The sequence below is a fragment of the Leptosomus discolor genome, chromosome 1 (assembly GCF_034619465.1).
Source record: "Leptosomus discolor isolate bLepDis1 chromosome 1, bLepDis1.hap2, whole genome shotgun sequence".
In the NCBI taxonomy this organism is placed as follows: domain Eukaryota; kingdom Metazoa; phylum Chordata; class Aves; order Leptosomiformes; family Leptosomidae; genus Leptosomus; species Leptosomus discolor.
Window position 1 is genome coordinate 178,506,496 of NC_141391.1, and position 17,406 is coordinate 178,523,901.

The window sequence follows — 17,406 nt, forward strand, 5'->3', positions numbered from 1 at the left end:
GATCTCCAGCACAGAAAGCTTCCTGTAGTAGTAATTCATTAACAACGAAGATCAGGGCAGCCAACAGACAGGAAGAGAGGGACAGAAGTCCCCTTTTCGCATTCACTCTGCAGCTGCATCAGGTCACGTTGCTTGCCTGAGTGCGCAAAGCAGCAGAAATAGACTGAAACAATTATTTTTGCAGTCTATCTTTCAACATCCTGGTATTGAATAAATACAATCAAAGCTCCAAACTGTCCAGTGGAATAGGAATGAGTACACAGCTCCTCTCTACAGTCGTAGTCTTGGGTCTGTAGAATGTACCAATCAGTTGAAAGTTTTGGCCAAATTTGGTAAAGTTAAGTCTTGGAAAAAAATTAAGAATCTAAAAGAGATCAGCTCAGAAATTTTTGTTTTGGAAGTAGAGCAATTTATCATTTTAATGAGCTTACAGTAAACTTTCACCAAGCCAAAATATTTTCAGTTATCTTGGACAGAATGTCATAGTGGTGACTGTTTCATAGGTTCTCACTTTTCAAGCCATCTCAAGACAAGAAACATTCCAAATTCTCCACAAATCTCAAAGACATTTCTCAGCCTCATTCTGCTCAATACACTGGCCAATGACAGCTCCAAAAATAGAAGAGGGAAGAGCATACATTGTTGTTATTTCATGGAAAGCCTAAATTCAGCAGACAACTATATTGCCAAGATGCACAGGTTTGTCCTAAATAGAAGTAAAATCCTAGTGTTAAGCAGAATCCCTCAGAGAGTAGCATGAACAACAGTACCCAGCACAGTTAAGGGAGGGTTAAGACCTGTCAGGAAAAGTTTTGATGCAACCGAGATTAACAAAGTCAGTTACTGGTAAATAGCTCATAAATTTGCATATTCTAATCCAGTTTTAAGTAGGTTGTGTCTGAAAGCCTGTTCAAAGTTAGTTGCATTCTCTTTAGTGAAGCAAAAATGGTATTTCACAGAAGGAAAGACAACCTAGGAAGTAACCTTAGAAAGCTATCCAATTAGGCAACTACCATTGCTGACAAGACATGCTAGTAACTCCACCAAGAAATAGTTAACTCAAAACCTCACTCAGCAGCCCACTCAGCACCTTCAGTTTTACCAGCACCTTCAGTTTTTCCTACCTGCCTTTTTCTTTCTTCCTCTCCTTCTCCTTCCACAAAAAGCAGAAAAATGAAGAGGTGGCTGGCTCCAACTCTCTAATTCCCATACTCTGTCATTCACACCACTTAACTGCTTTCAGCTTGTGGAGATTCCTGACCTCCACTTGTCCTCAAGCAGGACTCCCAGTCCTCTTACCTTCTTTACACTTTTTTTTTCTGACAGCATCCAACGTTTTCAGAGAACTCCATCTGAGCTCCAACCACTTTCCATGACCTCATACCTTTTTGCAAAGCTTTTTTCATCTGTCTTGGAATCTACAGCAGAAATTGAGCTGCTAGGCTCTTCAAGAGCTGTAGGCAGAGATACAAGTTATACACCTAGAACAAGGCAAGTGCCAGGATAAAAAGGGCTAAAGGGTACTTCTTAACATGGTAGTAAGCAAGAATGCCTGTCCACAATTAACAAACACTGAAGAAAAGCATGTCATCAAGGTGACAGCCAATTACTTGACTGCTTCAAAAGACCAGCCAATACAGTTCATCTGGACATTGGATGTCCCCATCTTGGAACTGTATGTGACATCTCTGCAAACCAGAACCCCCAACCTTTACAGCTAGTTACACTCATCTCCAAGTACTGCACATCTGAATTTATTAGTGACCTTGCCTGAATCAGTCTATTTAGTCTTCTATAACTTACAAACTGTAGTCTAAGTGCCATAAGACAGTGTCCATAAATAACTCCTAAGAGATACATGCTGCTGCATTACAGTGCTTGGACTTTGGTTTGTTAGATTTTATTTCAGCAAGTGATAAAGTTTCCTAAGTAGCTCAAGTATTCATAGCAGCAGCATCAAGACTGTGAACAAGTACCTAAAGCTGCTTTAGAAAAGTATTTGTAGTAAGTTAGACCTCTTATTATAGTATAAGAGTAATCTTTGTCAAGATTCACTCTGAGGAAGTGTGCTCAATGTTGACTTACATGCTGTAGCAGGTGTCTGGCTGGTTCTGTCTATCCCACAATAGAGGTACTTTCTAAAGACCGATGTAGTTGTTCTCTTGCACTCTTCTCAGACAAATGAAAAATGGCATACTTGTTTTCAGCAACAAGAACACACTTCTTAAGACATACAAACCAGGCAATCTGCACAATTGCAATACTCTTGAAAACCAACCCACACAGTACTAATACCAGCAGTACCAGGTTACTTGAGTAAAATCCTGCTCAAATATGGAAAACAAAACTATCTATGCTTTCCTATATGTTTAATGCAAAGAACATTCTAGATATCTTCAGTAAAGATGCTTTTTCCCAGACCTGCGGTATTTTGTCTGCTAGCAAGGAATGTCTAAACAATCCATAATGTTTTTACTCATGTCTTGGACACCAACTTCCCGGACACCAACTTCCCTGACTTCATAAAGGTATACTTCTTTCATAAGGTAACATAATGGTACCCTGCTAAGCACAGGTTTTGAGTTCCATAGATAAAGTCCAACCAAACTGCGCTTAGACAGGAAGGTTCCCAGAGAGCATTTTTCATGCTGTAGCTTAAGTAACAAATGTAACATCTGAGAATTTATTTTAAAAAATATTTTGCTGATACAACCAGAAACTTTTTTTTTAATCACAGAAAATTGTAAGCTTCCTCACCCCCACCTAAGTTTTCAGTAGTAATAGTTTGTTCTGCAAGGGACTTTAAGAGTTAGTATCAGCATGGCTTTGTTAGTTTTGTGATTGGCAGAAGTCAGACAAAATGCCCCTACCACAGAATACACTAATGAAAAACTCTTTAGCCCCAGGCAGAAAGATACCATTCTACACAGTGCTTCTAAGTAGTCAAACATAAAATTCTCTTGGGTAAACAGCTAGTATTAATTTCCAGACCAGAATCGCATCTGTCCACTTCAACAAAAAGGAGAAATCTCTGCTCTGGAGAGAACGCATATGCTCTGGTGTAGGTAAGCCCTCATGACTTATCTGCTTATCAAGTCCCATTGAGGTTGGGGGGTTGCTTGGTTGGGGTTTTTTCCGATCTCTGCAAAAAATTATATTTTAATCAAAAAATCTGGAACTTCTATTATGCAGAGATGCCAGTCTTGAACATCGAATCTTGCCAATTTCACTCCTCACATCAATACTGTATCACTCACAAGGCTGACTTTCACCTAACTATATGGATTTGAAGGTACTGGGTTTAGGTCACACTGACCTGTTTTTCAGCTTTGGCAAGGCTTACTGTTAAGTTAGATATGACCATGTTAACTTAATGGTGTTGCTACATACACACATATATCATGAATTTTAGATTCACAACAAAGCTCTGTGCAGTCAAGAAACTTTATCTTCACTACCATGAACAGATCACCTTAGTCCATCATGCATACAATTATGTCAGGAGAGCACAACAACGGGAGCTTAAGAGAAAGTATCCACACCACAGTTTAGGCAGAAAGGGAAAAAATGCACCAGGACCAGTCTGTATCAAAGCCATCTATTATTGCAGAGAAAATAAAGATCGGATTGAAGACAGCACACTTCTTACACAGACTGATTAGTTACTACTACTCCTGTGCATCAGAACATACCCACACCATTCAATGCATTCATATGCAATCCTAATTCTACCCTTCAGAAAAAGGAAGGCCAAGGAATATTCTATTTTGTCATAGACATCACCTTTACTGTTTTTCCAAGCATGACAACTTAAGTAAAAAAAGTCAGAGCACAAAACATTTTGAAGTTTCAGCTACCACCATATGTGTTCCTTTGTGATAGTAGTTTACACATTTTTTCTGAAAACCCTCCTACTAAAACTTAAGTGGACTTCAAAACGCTTTACAAGAGAAAGAGCAAGTCAGGAGTAAGTTCAGTTGTGTCTAGTAACCCCAAAGTTACAATTACATTGGGGTAGTTTCATATCTTCCATTTAATCACTCCAAATCAGAAGCGGTTTTGGTTAATGCCAATTCATTTGTTCACTCAAGCCCTTCAATACAAGGGGAAAAAAATTATGCTTATGAACAGTGTATAACGCTGTCTTGGGACACAAGTATATTAATGCAGCTCAAGAGTTCCCCATGCATCTGGTTTACTAGCTACCAGATAGATGAGAGCCAAGGTTGCTTTGACTTTTGGGGATATTTCAACAGGCCAAAGTAACTGCAAAGGCAAGATATATGCATGCGCCAACTGCTTCAGCTGGAAGTCAAACACCTCAATGTTAAACAGCAGTCTAAGGAAGCATTCTCTTCCCACTAAGGGGATACTCTAAATACATACCACTGCTTACCAGGAAAGGCTTAAAAACAATGGTGTAGCTATGTATGTACCAAATTTTCAGGTAGGGGAACAGAATGAGCAATTCAACAGTACACATGAAAAGCTTGCATCTTTCACTGACTTATTCACTTCACAATCACTGACAAGACTGATGTACGTATTTCTGCACCTGCAATTGTAAAAGCAGATAAAATATTTAATATGTAATTTACAATGTATTTTACCAGCTTTGCATACAGGTTGAACAGAATATATCAAAGTAATTGACAGTTATAGGCTTGTGGAGGCCCTGCAAAAATATTACTTCAGATATCTGCTAATTTAAAAAAAAAAATCAGTTTGCATTTTAGAAGTGATACAATTCAATCTACCACAAAATACAAAGAGCTGCAAAAACGTATACCATTCCAACAACAATGTATATAAGTTATTAAATAATGATCTGATTTAAAAGAATATAAATGAAGCCTTTAAGTAGGTCTTTTCTACATGCATATTATTCCTCATTAAAGAAAAATATGTAAAAAGGCCATTGGTAATTGCTTTGTTAACCACTGTAGAAAATGCCAATTCTCTGGTCACAGATGCCACTAGTTTAGCACTTAAGGTCTCTGCAGTGTTACATGTGATTATTTTTAAATACTGTTAATTCTATTACTCCATTGGTAAAGAATGCGTGACTCTGAATATGGCAGTCTTCATATTGAGAGGGCAGTGATGCACAGTTTTATAATTATCCAGAAGAACAGCACCCTCCACTGCTCTGTACTTGTGGCTCATCATCAATGATCTGTACACCTCGCCTTGCTGTTCCTGACTGACTGGAACCATTGCCTCTTGCTCGTTCATCCACTTGAGCAGTTTCTATCATTCCTGTAAAGGAGGAAATGTTATTAGGTGACATTCCACTGCATTTTTACACAAGACTGAGATAATCTGTTTGAGTTACATGCACAAAGTTCAGCAAGATTGGTTCTCCTATTTATTATGCAGAAGTAAGTACTCTGGTATCACGTGGCATAGCTGCAAGAACATACTTAAGTCATTTTCCTAAAGCACCAAACATCCAGCAGCTCCTGTTGACTAAGGGAGACCTTCGATACTCAGATGTTGTGGAGTTAGTGACTTCAAAAGCTAGACTTACCCACCTATATCTATTAAAGAAGAAAATAAGCAAGAAAGCCCATACACCACATATGACTCCACCCCCAAAGAAACCTCCAACCTACTCTTCAGACTTTCAGGTGAAGTTTTGCTTAAATTCTTGTATCACAAGATCACAATGAACAGGACAATTTCCCTGTGTTACAACATTTGTATCCTACATTCCATCATTGTTACCATTTGCTTAGACTGCTGTGTAAAACGTGCATCATTACAGCTTTGAGTTTATGATTTGTAACCGACATGGAGAAGATTTTTGAAAGAGGCTGAAACAGAGGGTTTGAAGCAGGCAATATCAAGACCAGTCACATTAAGCTTGATTTGAGGTTACTATTTACACATGCTGAGTGAAGCAGCAGTCAATGCTCCAACAAATGACAGACATTTTTTGAGTACAGCATGAACTTGCAATACTGTAAGCATCCATACTCAGATGAAGCCAGTTCTTGGTAGTAGTTTACATTCAGACTTTTCCGTATCATTTTAAGTACTCTGAAGCCTTGGGCATTTTGTGAATGAACTCTTTACCAAACTAGATAATACATACTTTTACAAAGGTCAAGGAACAGTTCTTCAATTCCTTTGTTCTGTTTAGCTGAAGTATGATAGTGTTTTGCTCCAACAGATTCAGCATACCTGTAGGAATGCAGATACAGAACTTCGTTGTACTAAAGGACTCAATCTTTCTAAGCCACTTTACATGAAACGAAGAGATGATCACAGGAGGTTTTATTCTAAGTTCAGAGTTAATCTACACATGTTGATTTAATGTAAAAAGGGAATTATGTGGTTAAAACTGACATGATTGATGAAAAATACTAGTTGAAATAAAGAAAATTTAGGGTCTGGAAATGCATTTCAACTGCAAGTGCTGACTTTAATCACGTACAACCCTCAAATTACACTTTGGTCAGTAAGGACATTCCGGGACTTGGATACTAACAGAACACTTAACACAGCAGCCAGCTAGGCCCTGCTGGTTTATGCCTGCCAGTTGTTAACAGCATCACAAGATTATTACTCCAACATAATTCTGCTATGACTGTTTCTATTAATAATTGGTGTGACTTACGTTTCTGCTTCTTGCACTGAAACATGTCTCTCTTTTTCCAAGTCTATTTTATTACCTGTTGGAAACAAGTTAATTTTCAAGTCTTTGTACTCCGAAATTACCCAAAAGAAAGCAATCATGTAATCATTGTACCCCATCATTTTCCTAAAAGCTGTCCTAGTAAATACCAACTCTTACACAGGTCTCAATTTGGAGCACAACAATATGATTCAAGAATCCCCTTTCGCTCAAGCATTTACAGGCAATGAAGATGAAGTTGTTCTTCCGTAGACAGACTAGAATAGCTAAATATCTCCACATAAGCCACTGATTCAGCCTTCAGCTTTTTTGTAATTTATTAGCACTTATCTGTGCTGCAGAGGTAGTTTTTGTAGAATATCCATACATCCATTCTCCTGAAAGTGTTTTAATCACTAGATCAGATTTTAAATCTAAACCAAGTATTTGTTGCGTTCTGTTTGCACTGAAATATCCAAGCTTTAAGATTCATTCCACCCCCAAGCACTTAATTACGAAAACAGACAAACATCCAGTCTATGCCCCTGAGAACAGTAAAAAACATGACGTTTTGAGTCTTTGCAAGAAGGATAATACACATTTGAGGTTTATTTCTCTTTGTTAACTACAGTCTGCAGGTGTCTGTACCATGCACTTCTGCCATGGTGTATCATTAAACTTCTTTTCCTCAATGTGACCTACTGAAACTACCAGCTCCAACTGAATTTTAAGTATCAAATTAACATAAGCTTTACCCCTTCACATGTGCAAGATGTTAAAGCTGTGTTTGGAAAATGCTATTAATCAAAAGAAACATTTCTGATTCAAACACCGGAATCACATGTTGAAAGAGACTTACCTACTATACATAAACAGATTTCATTTCCCAACATTTTTCTTAATTCCTTAACCCAGTTTTTTACCTGCAAAAAGAACAGACATAAGTTTATTTTCACTTGATATATTACTAGCTTGGGCATTGCAGAACTGACTCATTTCCTTCATTAACTGCTTACTCTAAACTTGAAACAAACATGTTTAGAGCAACATAGATGAACAAAGTATTCTTCAGATAGCTATGCAGCATGGCTCTTGTTCAGCAGGTTTTAGTTCACAGTTGAAATTATGAGCAAAAGACCTGGATAAAATGGTTCAATTACTCCAGAAATATAACTCACCACACTCGTGTTGGCCAACTTACTCTTTGGAGTGGGGCTAAGTCAAAAACAAGCCACAGAATGAGTGGCACTGTCCACCTTAGGTCAGGCATGAGATCTTCTAACAACAGGCACTTACTGACAGATCACAAATGGTACTTTAAAACAGAGGTACCTGAACAGAGTTGTTCATGTTAGATAACATATGTTTGTTTCCTGAGAGAACAGATGGGACAACAGTGTAGAGTCAGCTGACAGTAAAGTATCTGTCATCAATTCTCTCGCCATGCTTTGAAGCTGTACGATCACTGCATTGACTTACAGACAGATATTTTAAGGGAATTTAAGTTGCGAAGAGAGGCAATCACTTTAAGAACCTAAAAATAGTTAGGATACCTGATGCAAAGGTAGTTATTGTATAACTTCTGCAAATTAACCTCCTCTCTTTCTGAGAATTTAACTGTTTTGATATCACATACTTTTACTAAGTAGGGCCCAGGATGAAAGGCACAAGCTGAAGTAGTACTCACAAGACATCACAACTCTGCAGATGGGGGGGCAAAAAAAAAAAACCTGCTAGCACAAGTGCTTTACTTTCCCTACATCAAGTATTCAAATTACTTAAGCTGTTGTGGAACTATACCCTTTATACTACTTCTACCACTGCTAACCCAAGCTTTGCCCATATGACCACAACTTCTGACTCCTCTACACAGAAGTCCTACTAGTTTTACCACAAGCTAATCCAAGGCAAACTCACTTAGGAAACAGTGTCACCAGTTTTCAGCTGGAATATCCTATAGTGATTGCACTGATTTGACAGAAGGTTGGAAAAAACTCACCTGCTCAGACTCATCAACTAATACTGCTGTAAAATAATTAGCCACCACATTTCAGGTTTTGATGAGGATTTGAACTCCAAATACTTATTACCACTGAGAAAGTAATGTTTCCACTATCATGTACTGCAATTTCAGAGTTCTCAGCTCTGTAAAAGGTCATATCACTTAGTATCTTTTAGTAATTTGGTTTATACAGTAGAGATCAGTATTGCATACTATTACAGCAGTACTGATTTATGATTATAGCCTGTCACAGGTAACTCACACATCTAGTTTTCTGGTGTTCTTTGAATAACCCTGCCAGAACTTCAGTAGACTGAGAAAGTCAGCCTTCAAAGGAATACTAAAAAGGCATATACTTCCATAAGATGGTCTAAATTTGCATATGTAATATATACTGCTATTACTGAAAACTGAAGATTCCCATTTACACGCTCATATCACAGATTATCTTTCAATCAGTTTACATCTCGTATAGAGGTAAAAATCTGTCCAGTACCTTTTGAAAAGAGTCTTCATCTGTTATATCATATACTAGAATAGCGCCATTAGAATCCCTGTAGTAGATCGGCCCCAATGCATGAAATCTTTCTTGACCAGCTGTATCCTGCATTTAAAATAGAATTGTTGGCATTTAAGGCAAAGCAAACAATGCTTCAAGGAACTCCAAACACTTCAAATTTTCACTTTATTAAGAAGTGCCTAACATCTGAGTTGTAGTAAACCTAAGTAATTTTTCAGGAAAATACGCTATTTATCTAGGCAACAGAAAACAGAAAAGTAAACATACCCATATTGCAAGGTTTACTCTTTTCCCACCAATGTTTAGCTTCTTTGTAAGAAAAGATGCCTGGAAAGCAAAACAGATTAGTTAAGTTCTACACACAAATGTCTCATTGGACTTCAGATTAATTTACTAATAAAAACATCTGAATCAATAAAAGACAGATTTCTGGATCAAAACACTCTCTAAGCCAGAAAGCTGAGTCAATACTAAGTCAGTTAGTCATTTCACTACAGTTTGCCAGGAGTCTATTCTAAATAAATTTGGCTTAAGCAAATCATTTAGTCTATCTTTTTGCTGTTATTTTAAATGATTTGGGAAGGATAAGAGTTGTGTGGAAAGAGTCTGAATTCACATTGGGAAGTCTAAGCACTTCGCAACAGTACATGAAGTCTGGGTAGGAACCAGCCTAACAGCATTTTTAATTTGCAGGACTTCAGCAAAGTTACTTCATTATTAGTGAGCTACTAGAACAAAACAAAATAGCTCGAGTTTATCACTAAAAATCTCAGAATACTAGTGTTCTGCAAGTTTCCTTGTCTGTATCTTTCCCTTTTTTTTTTTGCTGAAGTGCACCCACAACCCTCCCCATCTGTTTAAGGGGGCACAGGTGGGGTTTGTTTGTTTGTTGTCATATGTGTGTGTCCCCCGACACTGTTCTCAGCTAACACACAAAAGGAAAGCAAGTGGCAGGGTAAGAAAAGCCCCAGAATAAACACACAAGCTGATTAAAGAATTCTACTACATCTTCTGAAAACATTTTACAGGACCAGAGCATATTGCAAGGTCAGTCTAATTTCAGTAACTCAAAAGCATGCCTGTTCTTCTCCAAGCCTGCATGATCAACATTTTCAAACACCACCACTGCTACCAAGTGTACAATTCGGTGGCTACAAAGGGGTATAATTTAATACAAGTTTAATATGCTAGAACAGGGGCTGAAGGCATCGATACACAGGGAACCTGCTCCCCCCATTCTGAAGACTAGCAGTAGTAGGTTAACATCAGACAATTCAGTTGCCAAGGGTTAACTTTTGTCTTTTGCCTTAAATTATACTCCTTTTTCCTTTCAGCTTCACCTCAATTTGCATTTGGATACAAACAAGTACTCAGTGGTATTTTATGACACATTTATCCCAGATTATTTTAGGGAAGACCGCAGCAGCTCAACATGAGTTCTGTTTACGAGCACTGACCAGGCACTGAACTAACCAAAAGTCACATGAATGTGGAAAGCATTATCAGCCAGATCAGCTCCTTGAATCAGCCCGCTGCTTAACTACACAGGCAACCAGGACACACACAGAAGACCACAGTAGTTCAGTTTACACCAGCCTAAACTGCTGCGGAAGTGCCTCTGAAGTGCTGCCTGTATTACAGTTGAAGTCATCCAACGCCCAGCTGCTAGAGCAGCTCCTGCTCTTCAGCTACTTCTCTAACATCAACTCTGGCATCTGTACGACCGAAGGAAAGATGATTCAAGAAACTTTTCTTTTTTTTTTTCTTCAGTAAATTGTACCTTCTCCCAAAGGTCGAAGTCTGATAAACAGAACAGATAGAGAGAAGATGGACCAGAAGAAAGAAAAACTCAAAAACTTTCAAAGAGCAGATAGCAAAGAACTAATCATCACTACCATTGTATTCAACGTAACTAAGGCATTAATGCTACCCCTTCAGTCTACAGCGAAGTGGCATAAGTCAACCTCAGAAAAAGTTCCAGACAGCACACAGAAGTATTTAACACTCTAGCCTACTTTTAACAAATGGCTTAACAGCAGAGTAGCAAATCTTAAACACCAGGAAAACTTCAATTCTTCAATCAAAAACTCTGCAGAAGTAGTTTATGGCTTTCAGCTGGCTGTCCCTAAGGACTATCTGATCAGTGTCTAGTCTTTATATCATGATTTGTTCTACTACAAGAGTTCAAAAGCCAAAACCTTTGAGGTGATTTCAGAGGTTTTAATTCCCCAACAGTTGGGCCATATTAAGAGAAGGTACAGTTAGGCACAATGAATCAAGTTTACCTGACAGTATTTTATTGGTCTGCTCTACTACAGTACTTTATATTCTACTGTAAATCTCAAAGGAGAAGCTCTTCTGAGCACTGTTTGCTTTTGTCACAACACTGACAATCAGATCTGCCCACTTGATACGAATGTCACAAGTGTTTTGAGAATCACATTTCCGGACCAAAAGGCAGAAAAATCCTTTCCAGAAACAGAATTTATATTTTAGGAAAAAAACAACGAACTCAGTATCCATAAAATTATATGATCATGCCTTTAGACATTAGCCCAATTAATAGCACAGATATCTTTACCATCTGACAGAGCAAATATTAAAGTAGGCTTATTCCCATAGATAAGTTTTGCTTAAGTATCACCAGTCCTTCAGGTCACTACAGCTTTTGATAGCAATACCGTCTTTTAGCAATAAGAGTATTTCCCTTCCTATATATTCAAGTGTTAGAAGACAAATACATTCAAGTAAGGCTTTTTAGTATCTCCTGTTGAAAAAAAAACAGGAGACTGTGGCAATGGTATTTAGAATTGGGCTATTGTACTTGCTCTCTGCACTAATTTGTACTAATCAAATTTTAGTCTCCGTAAAGTCTTATGCCCCAACCAAAAGAGAGACAGTATCCTACATTGGATATCTTAACTACAAGCAAATTTGTCTAAAAAGCTTGCCCAATAAAATTGGAACCTGGTATCTGAAGCAGTCATGGTCAGTAACGAGCAGAAGGCTTTGTGAACATGCTACAACAAACAGTCAATACTATACTACAGCTTAAATCATAGAATCATACAAGGTATTGGGTTGGAAGGGACCTCTAAAGGTCATCTAGTCCAACCTCCTTCGTTGCTTCATTCTTCACTGTGTTCAAACACTTGAAGAACTCTGCTATCAAGCTCCATTCTTGAATTAACAGTTATGGGTAAGTTCGGCATATTTACCATCAGTAAAGTGCATTTTACAGCCACAGTGGCAAACACGACAAAGATAAATCACCTAAGATCCACCTTTTAACACATCCTCCCCCACCCCCCTTCAAGCTCCATTTGCCTCATGGAAGAGCAAGGTTACAACTCTTTTAGAGAGCAAAAAATAATCAGGTGAACAGCAGGACTATGCAGTTTTTAGATATTTGGGGGGAACCCAACATGGAAGGAAGAGCCTTAACTACTGTTTTGAGATAGTTTAGAAGCCTATTTTAGAAAAAAAAAAAGGCAGTGCCAAGAGCATCAAAGCCTTTGAAATCAGTGCAGTCTAGACAGCATTAGGTAATTAAACCTAGAAGAAGATTCAACATTTTTTCTAGTCTCCCAAGAATTCACCAAATTGAGTACTATAGATTTAAGTCCCAGTTGTGACTCAACTTACAATCAGTAACTTTTCCATATTATTTTCATTGCTATGACACTTCATTTTTGCTAAAACTTTCAAAACCCCACAAATACATAGGACCACAGTTAATTCCAAGACAAGCAATCTCAAACAGCTCTTTGAAGTAAGCTACTAACTTTGGTATTTCGACTCTAGTGTTTCACAACCGGTCTGGAGAATACTTACAAGAAAAGGATAATGCAATCAAAAGAGCTAAAATTTCATTCTCTTTATGTGCCTGTAGAATTAGAAGAAACAGAAGATTTTCTAAGAGCTCAGTTTCACATGCACCTGTTAGGAGCTGATAAAGGGGCCTGAGTAGAACACAAGAAAGACCCAGCTGGAAAATATTCTCTTGAAAGACACTGAATAAAAGCAGGTGTATGTCACCTGTCACCTGCCCCTTGACTGCTTCATCTTTTAGACAGCCAAGACAGCTTTTCCAGGTTATGCAAGTCCAGCAAAGCAATCAGGATCTGTATAGTATGATTAGCATCACATCAGCAGCTCTCTTGGGTTGGATATTTTGCAGTCCTCCACACATTTGAGAGATTAGTACACCAAAGTTGTATTTTTCTCGGGTAATTAACTAACAGAAAGTATCTACCAGATTTTTTTTTTAAAAAAGTTTGACAGTAGGTTTATTACTAGAGTATTTCCAGCACAGTTCAGTTGTTAAAATAATTTTAAGCTTTAAATTGATATCAAGACAAGAGCACTGACCTCAATATTTCAATCAACAGGAACCAACCCTAACTGTCCCACCAAGTCTAAGAACTGGTTATGGATTGTATACATTGCTTGCAAAAAAGCCCTACCTCCTACCTTTCCTGCATCAGCTGTTTCACATTATTCTAGGTAAACGTTTTCTTAGGTGCAGTAGTTACCCTAATTTCAATTTGCAGGTCATCAATATCCATGACTTGAGGCTAACCTACATAACTACAGCAACACATCCCAGCAGCCTCCTCACCTCAAGGGAAGTTTCAGTTCACCATTTCCCCTCTAGCTAGCATTTAGGGCGGGGGAGGGCTGCGTGGAGGGAAGAGGAACAGCTCCCTTGCACTAAAAGCCTTCTGTTACTATCACGAAACAAACTCTCTTATTTGGCTGTATACAGGTTAAACCTCACAACAGAGTAATACTTAAGTGTTAGAATTCATCTAGGAAAACACAGACATACACTAGAATAAAAGATTCACACTGACCAATGTAGAGACTTCCTGTGCTGTTCCCCATCACTGGGCTCACACTGCAGGAAGCACCAGCCAACATCACTACGTAAACTTTCCAGAAGGCTACAGCCTCACCACCCTTTTTGTTGCAATCCTACTGGAATAAAGCACCACACACAGACTTTCTTGTTTTTAAATCAGAGAATACTGTGGATGGAGAGCCTCTTGTCTCAGTACCTAGTGATCTTTTCATATGATTCATCGTTGTGGCACTGTTGCTGAATCAGGAGCTAAGTATTTATCTAATTTTGGCTTTATTGGAGCAAAAGTAATTTGGTGCAATACTTCAAACCGATGCCATGAAACAAAGCCACCTCATCAGATCAAGCCTTCAATCTTAAATAAAAAAAGAATGTTTTGCAAAAATGTCACTTCGTTGCTTAATCAGATATCCTAGTTTCTCCTTATCTTATTTTTTAAGGGATGTTTTAATTTGCTAGTGGAAGAACTTACTAAAACTTCCTCCTAGAACTGTAAGATGCAGGAAAACAAGAACAATAAAGCTGATACTTCACAAGCGCACATAACATACAGTAAGATTCAACAACAACTGACGTAGTATTTTACAATCAGTAAGATGTACATGTGGCCAAGGAGGCTCAGAACAGAAAAGCGAGTTGAGAAACAGTGCAGTTAAAAGATACAGGTAGCCACCAGAAACCTAATCATAGTGGAGAAACAAAAATCTCCATGTTAAGCATGAGCATGTGCTTCCACGCCCCTACAAGCACACACCCCCCACTCCAGACAGCCAAAACTGAAAGCTCTCAAGCCATAGTATCTACAGGCATTTTCCTGGCAACATTTTGGAGCCATTTAAAGGTCCATTTTATGATATTTGTGACCCAAGTCTGTATTCCAACTCGCTTTTCGCTTCTAATTTTAGGTTCTCCACTACAGATTTAAAGTACGTGATTAACCAAAAAATCACCGAACTGCATCACATGACAAACTACTCAGCTCCTTCTACACCAGAATTCAGCTATGCACAATCATCTCGATGCACTTGAAATGACTGTTTGCTCAATGCTACACTTCAGGTGAAAACTACAACTGCAGCTTTGACACCTACAAGCCACTAGTCATTTCTGTAGTGTAGCAAAAATTAATTACCTCTATGGCAACCGGAGTTACAATCAGCTTGCCATAAATACCACACCATGTCTATTAAACCTACTAATAGATTCATCCAACAGCAGAGTATGAACACAGGGCAACGATGCTCAGAACATGATCTTTTTAGCTCTTTATAGCAAAAGTAGAGCAACAGTATCTATTTATAAAAAACACTTACTGCATTGTTCCTAGTGCATCTCTAATGTTTCTTTAGTTTCAAGGGAAAGTTTCACTATTAAGGACTTCCAAGATACCCAGCCCACGAGTTCTCCCCTGAGCGTCCAGGAATAGTGCACCACTACCCCGAGGCTCTTTTTTTGGCATCACCTACTATTTATTCTGTACTTCACAGAACTTAAAAACTAATTCAAAACCCACTAGCGGCCCACACAGTGGCAGGGTTTGTTTCTCTATTTACAAAAAAATAGATTATTAAAAGCAGCACACATTACAGTTCTAAACCCACACTTCCATGCTCACATCTGCTGAGATGCTGTGCAGATAGTGTAACTACAAATAAAAAGGTTAAGCAAGCAGAGACATTCCAAAAGACTTAACATAAAACCCACAACACAAGTTATAAAACATGTTTTCAGACACCATGTACAACAGAAGCGTTTTATTTTGTACCATGGCATGTATGCCATGAAGGTAGTGAAAAAAACATTACTTCCAAGCAGACACTCTGCCACATTTCGTAAGTGGAACTCCTCTTTTTTAATTCTTTATAAATTAGCAGACAGTGCCACTGAGAATCAGGACAAAATTCAGGGAAATAACATGACAAGCAAGTAAGCCTTCAGAATTTTTTCTCTTACTAAATCATAAGCCTTATTCTCAGAGACCATTTTGTGAAAGCTGTTCACTTTAAACAGTGCTTAGGTAGTTCAAGTGTTATGATTTCAGAACACGAGGAAGACTATCATTAAGAGAAACGCAGCACATATGAAACACTTAGTCATCAGGCACTAACAATGATTACAATAACAAGATTACTTCCAAATCAAACTTCCCACGATTCAAATGAAGACATTCATATGCACCACTGGAAAAAAATGAGCAGCTAGGATTCAGAATAGAAACGAGGCCTTTAAGTACCAAAAGGTTAAGACTGAGACATAAAAAAAACCCCAGAAAAACAGCTTCCAGCAAACTCGGCAGGGGTCAGCCACCATTTGAAGAGCGGCAGCGGTCACTCCGGCCACCGTGAAGCGGTAAACAAGACGGCGAACCCCAAAACCCTAGTGCGGGTGTACGGAGCAACGCTCCCCGAGCGCCAGGGCAGGAGTGGCGGGCCGGTAAGCGCCGCCGGGCGACGCAGGGACGGGCGGGCACCCGCCAGCAACCCGAGAGGGTGCTCGAGGGAAGAGGAGAAGGGGAGAAGAGCAGCGGACAACCCCCCCCAACCACCAGCACCACCACCCCGGCAGCTCCGGGCAGGGGCTCCCCGCCCGCCCGCGGCCCGGCCCGCACCTGCAGGGTGGTGATGTGCTTGTCGTTGAACTTGTTCTCGCAGTAGCGCAGCACCAGGGAGGTTTTCCCCACGCAGCCCTCCCCGAGCAGCACCACCTTGAAGGAGAAGCTGCGGCCGCCGGCCGCCGCACCGGCCCCCGCCGCCATCCGCGCCCCGCCGACGAGCCGAGCCGAACCGAGCCGAGCCGGGCCGCTGCCGCCTCACATCAACGCTCCGCGGCCGCGGGGCGCCGCCGCCCACCGGGACGGGGACCCGCGGGGGGTGGGGGTGGGAGGGCGAGACTCTGGGGTGGGGAGGAGACAGGAAGGTGCCGCCGAGGACGCGGGGAGCGGAGCGAAGAGGACAAACACCGACACGAACAACGTTCCCCACGGTCGACGGGCCCGCTCCCCCTAATGGCGTCTTCTTCCTCCTACGTCACGCGCCGCTCCGTCACGCGCACCCCCCCCCCGCCGCCAATGGGAGGGGTGGACGCGGCGGCGGCGAGAGGCTCCGCCCAAGGGGAGAGGGGCGGGGAGCGGGGAGGGGCGGAGTGTGCCCTGGCGGGGGCGGGGCTTGCGCCGGGCGGTGGCGGAGGCCCCGCCTGCTGCTCCGGGCGGTGCATCGGGCCTGGCGGGGTGCGGGCTGCGCCGGGCCGGCCGCGTTCGTGAGCGCCTGCACGGGGGCGGCGGCGTGAGTCACTGTACGGGTCTGGCGACGCGCCTGCCGGCGGGCGGCAACAACCCGGGCCCGGCCCTGGCCCTGCGGGCGGCCGCCTCCTTACTCAGGGGCGAGAGAATCGCCTCCCGGCGG

At 40.5% G+C, this 17,406-nt stretch overlaps 1 protein-coding gene across 1 annotated transcript; it reads right to left on the reverse strand.

The window, feature by feature from the left end:
- Positions 1 to 4,561: 4,561 nt before the first annotated feature.
- Positions 4,562 to 16,760, reverse strand: RAB21 (RAB21, member RAS oncogene family). Its single transcript, XM_086471725.1, has 7 exons — positions 16,614 to 16,760; positions 9,409 to 9,468; positions 9,118 to 9,225; positions 7,479 to 7,542; positions 6,623 to 6,677; positions 6,098 to 6,186; positions 4,562 to 5,259 (listed from the first exon to the last, which is right to left on the reverse strand). Exons 1-7 carry the CDS (start codon positions 16,758 to 16,760, stop codon positions 5,120 to 5,122), a joined length of 663 nt encoding a protein of 220 aa, XP_086327851.1. The 3' UTR covers positions 4,562 to 5,119.
- Between the last annotated feature and the right edge of the window lie 646 nt (positions 16,761 to 17,406).

What these genes read in the sequence shown, in the direction of transcription:
- RAB21 (XM_086471725.1), bottom strand. Translation starts at nt 16,760, where the DNA reads ATGGCGGCGGGGGCCGGTGCGGCGGCCGGCGGCCGCAGCTTCTCCTTC. An exon ending in AGCACATCACCACCCTGCAG is followed by an intron (nt 9,469 to 16,613) that starts GTGCGGGCCGGG and finishes TTTGCTTTCCAG; the next exon opens with GCATCTTTTCTTACAAAGAA. An exon ending in GAGTAAACCTTGCAATATGG is followed by an intron (nt 9,226 to 9,408) that starts GTATGTTTACTT and finishes TTTTAAATGCAG; the next exon opens with GATACAGCTGGTCAAGAAAG.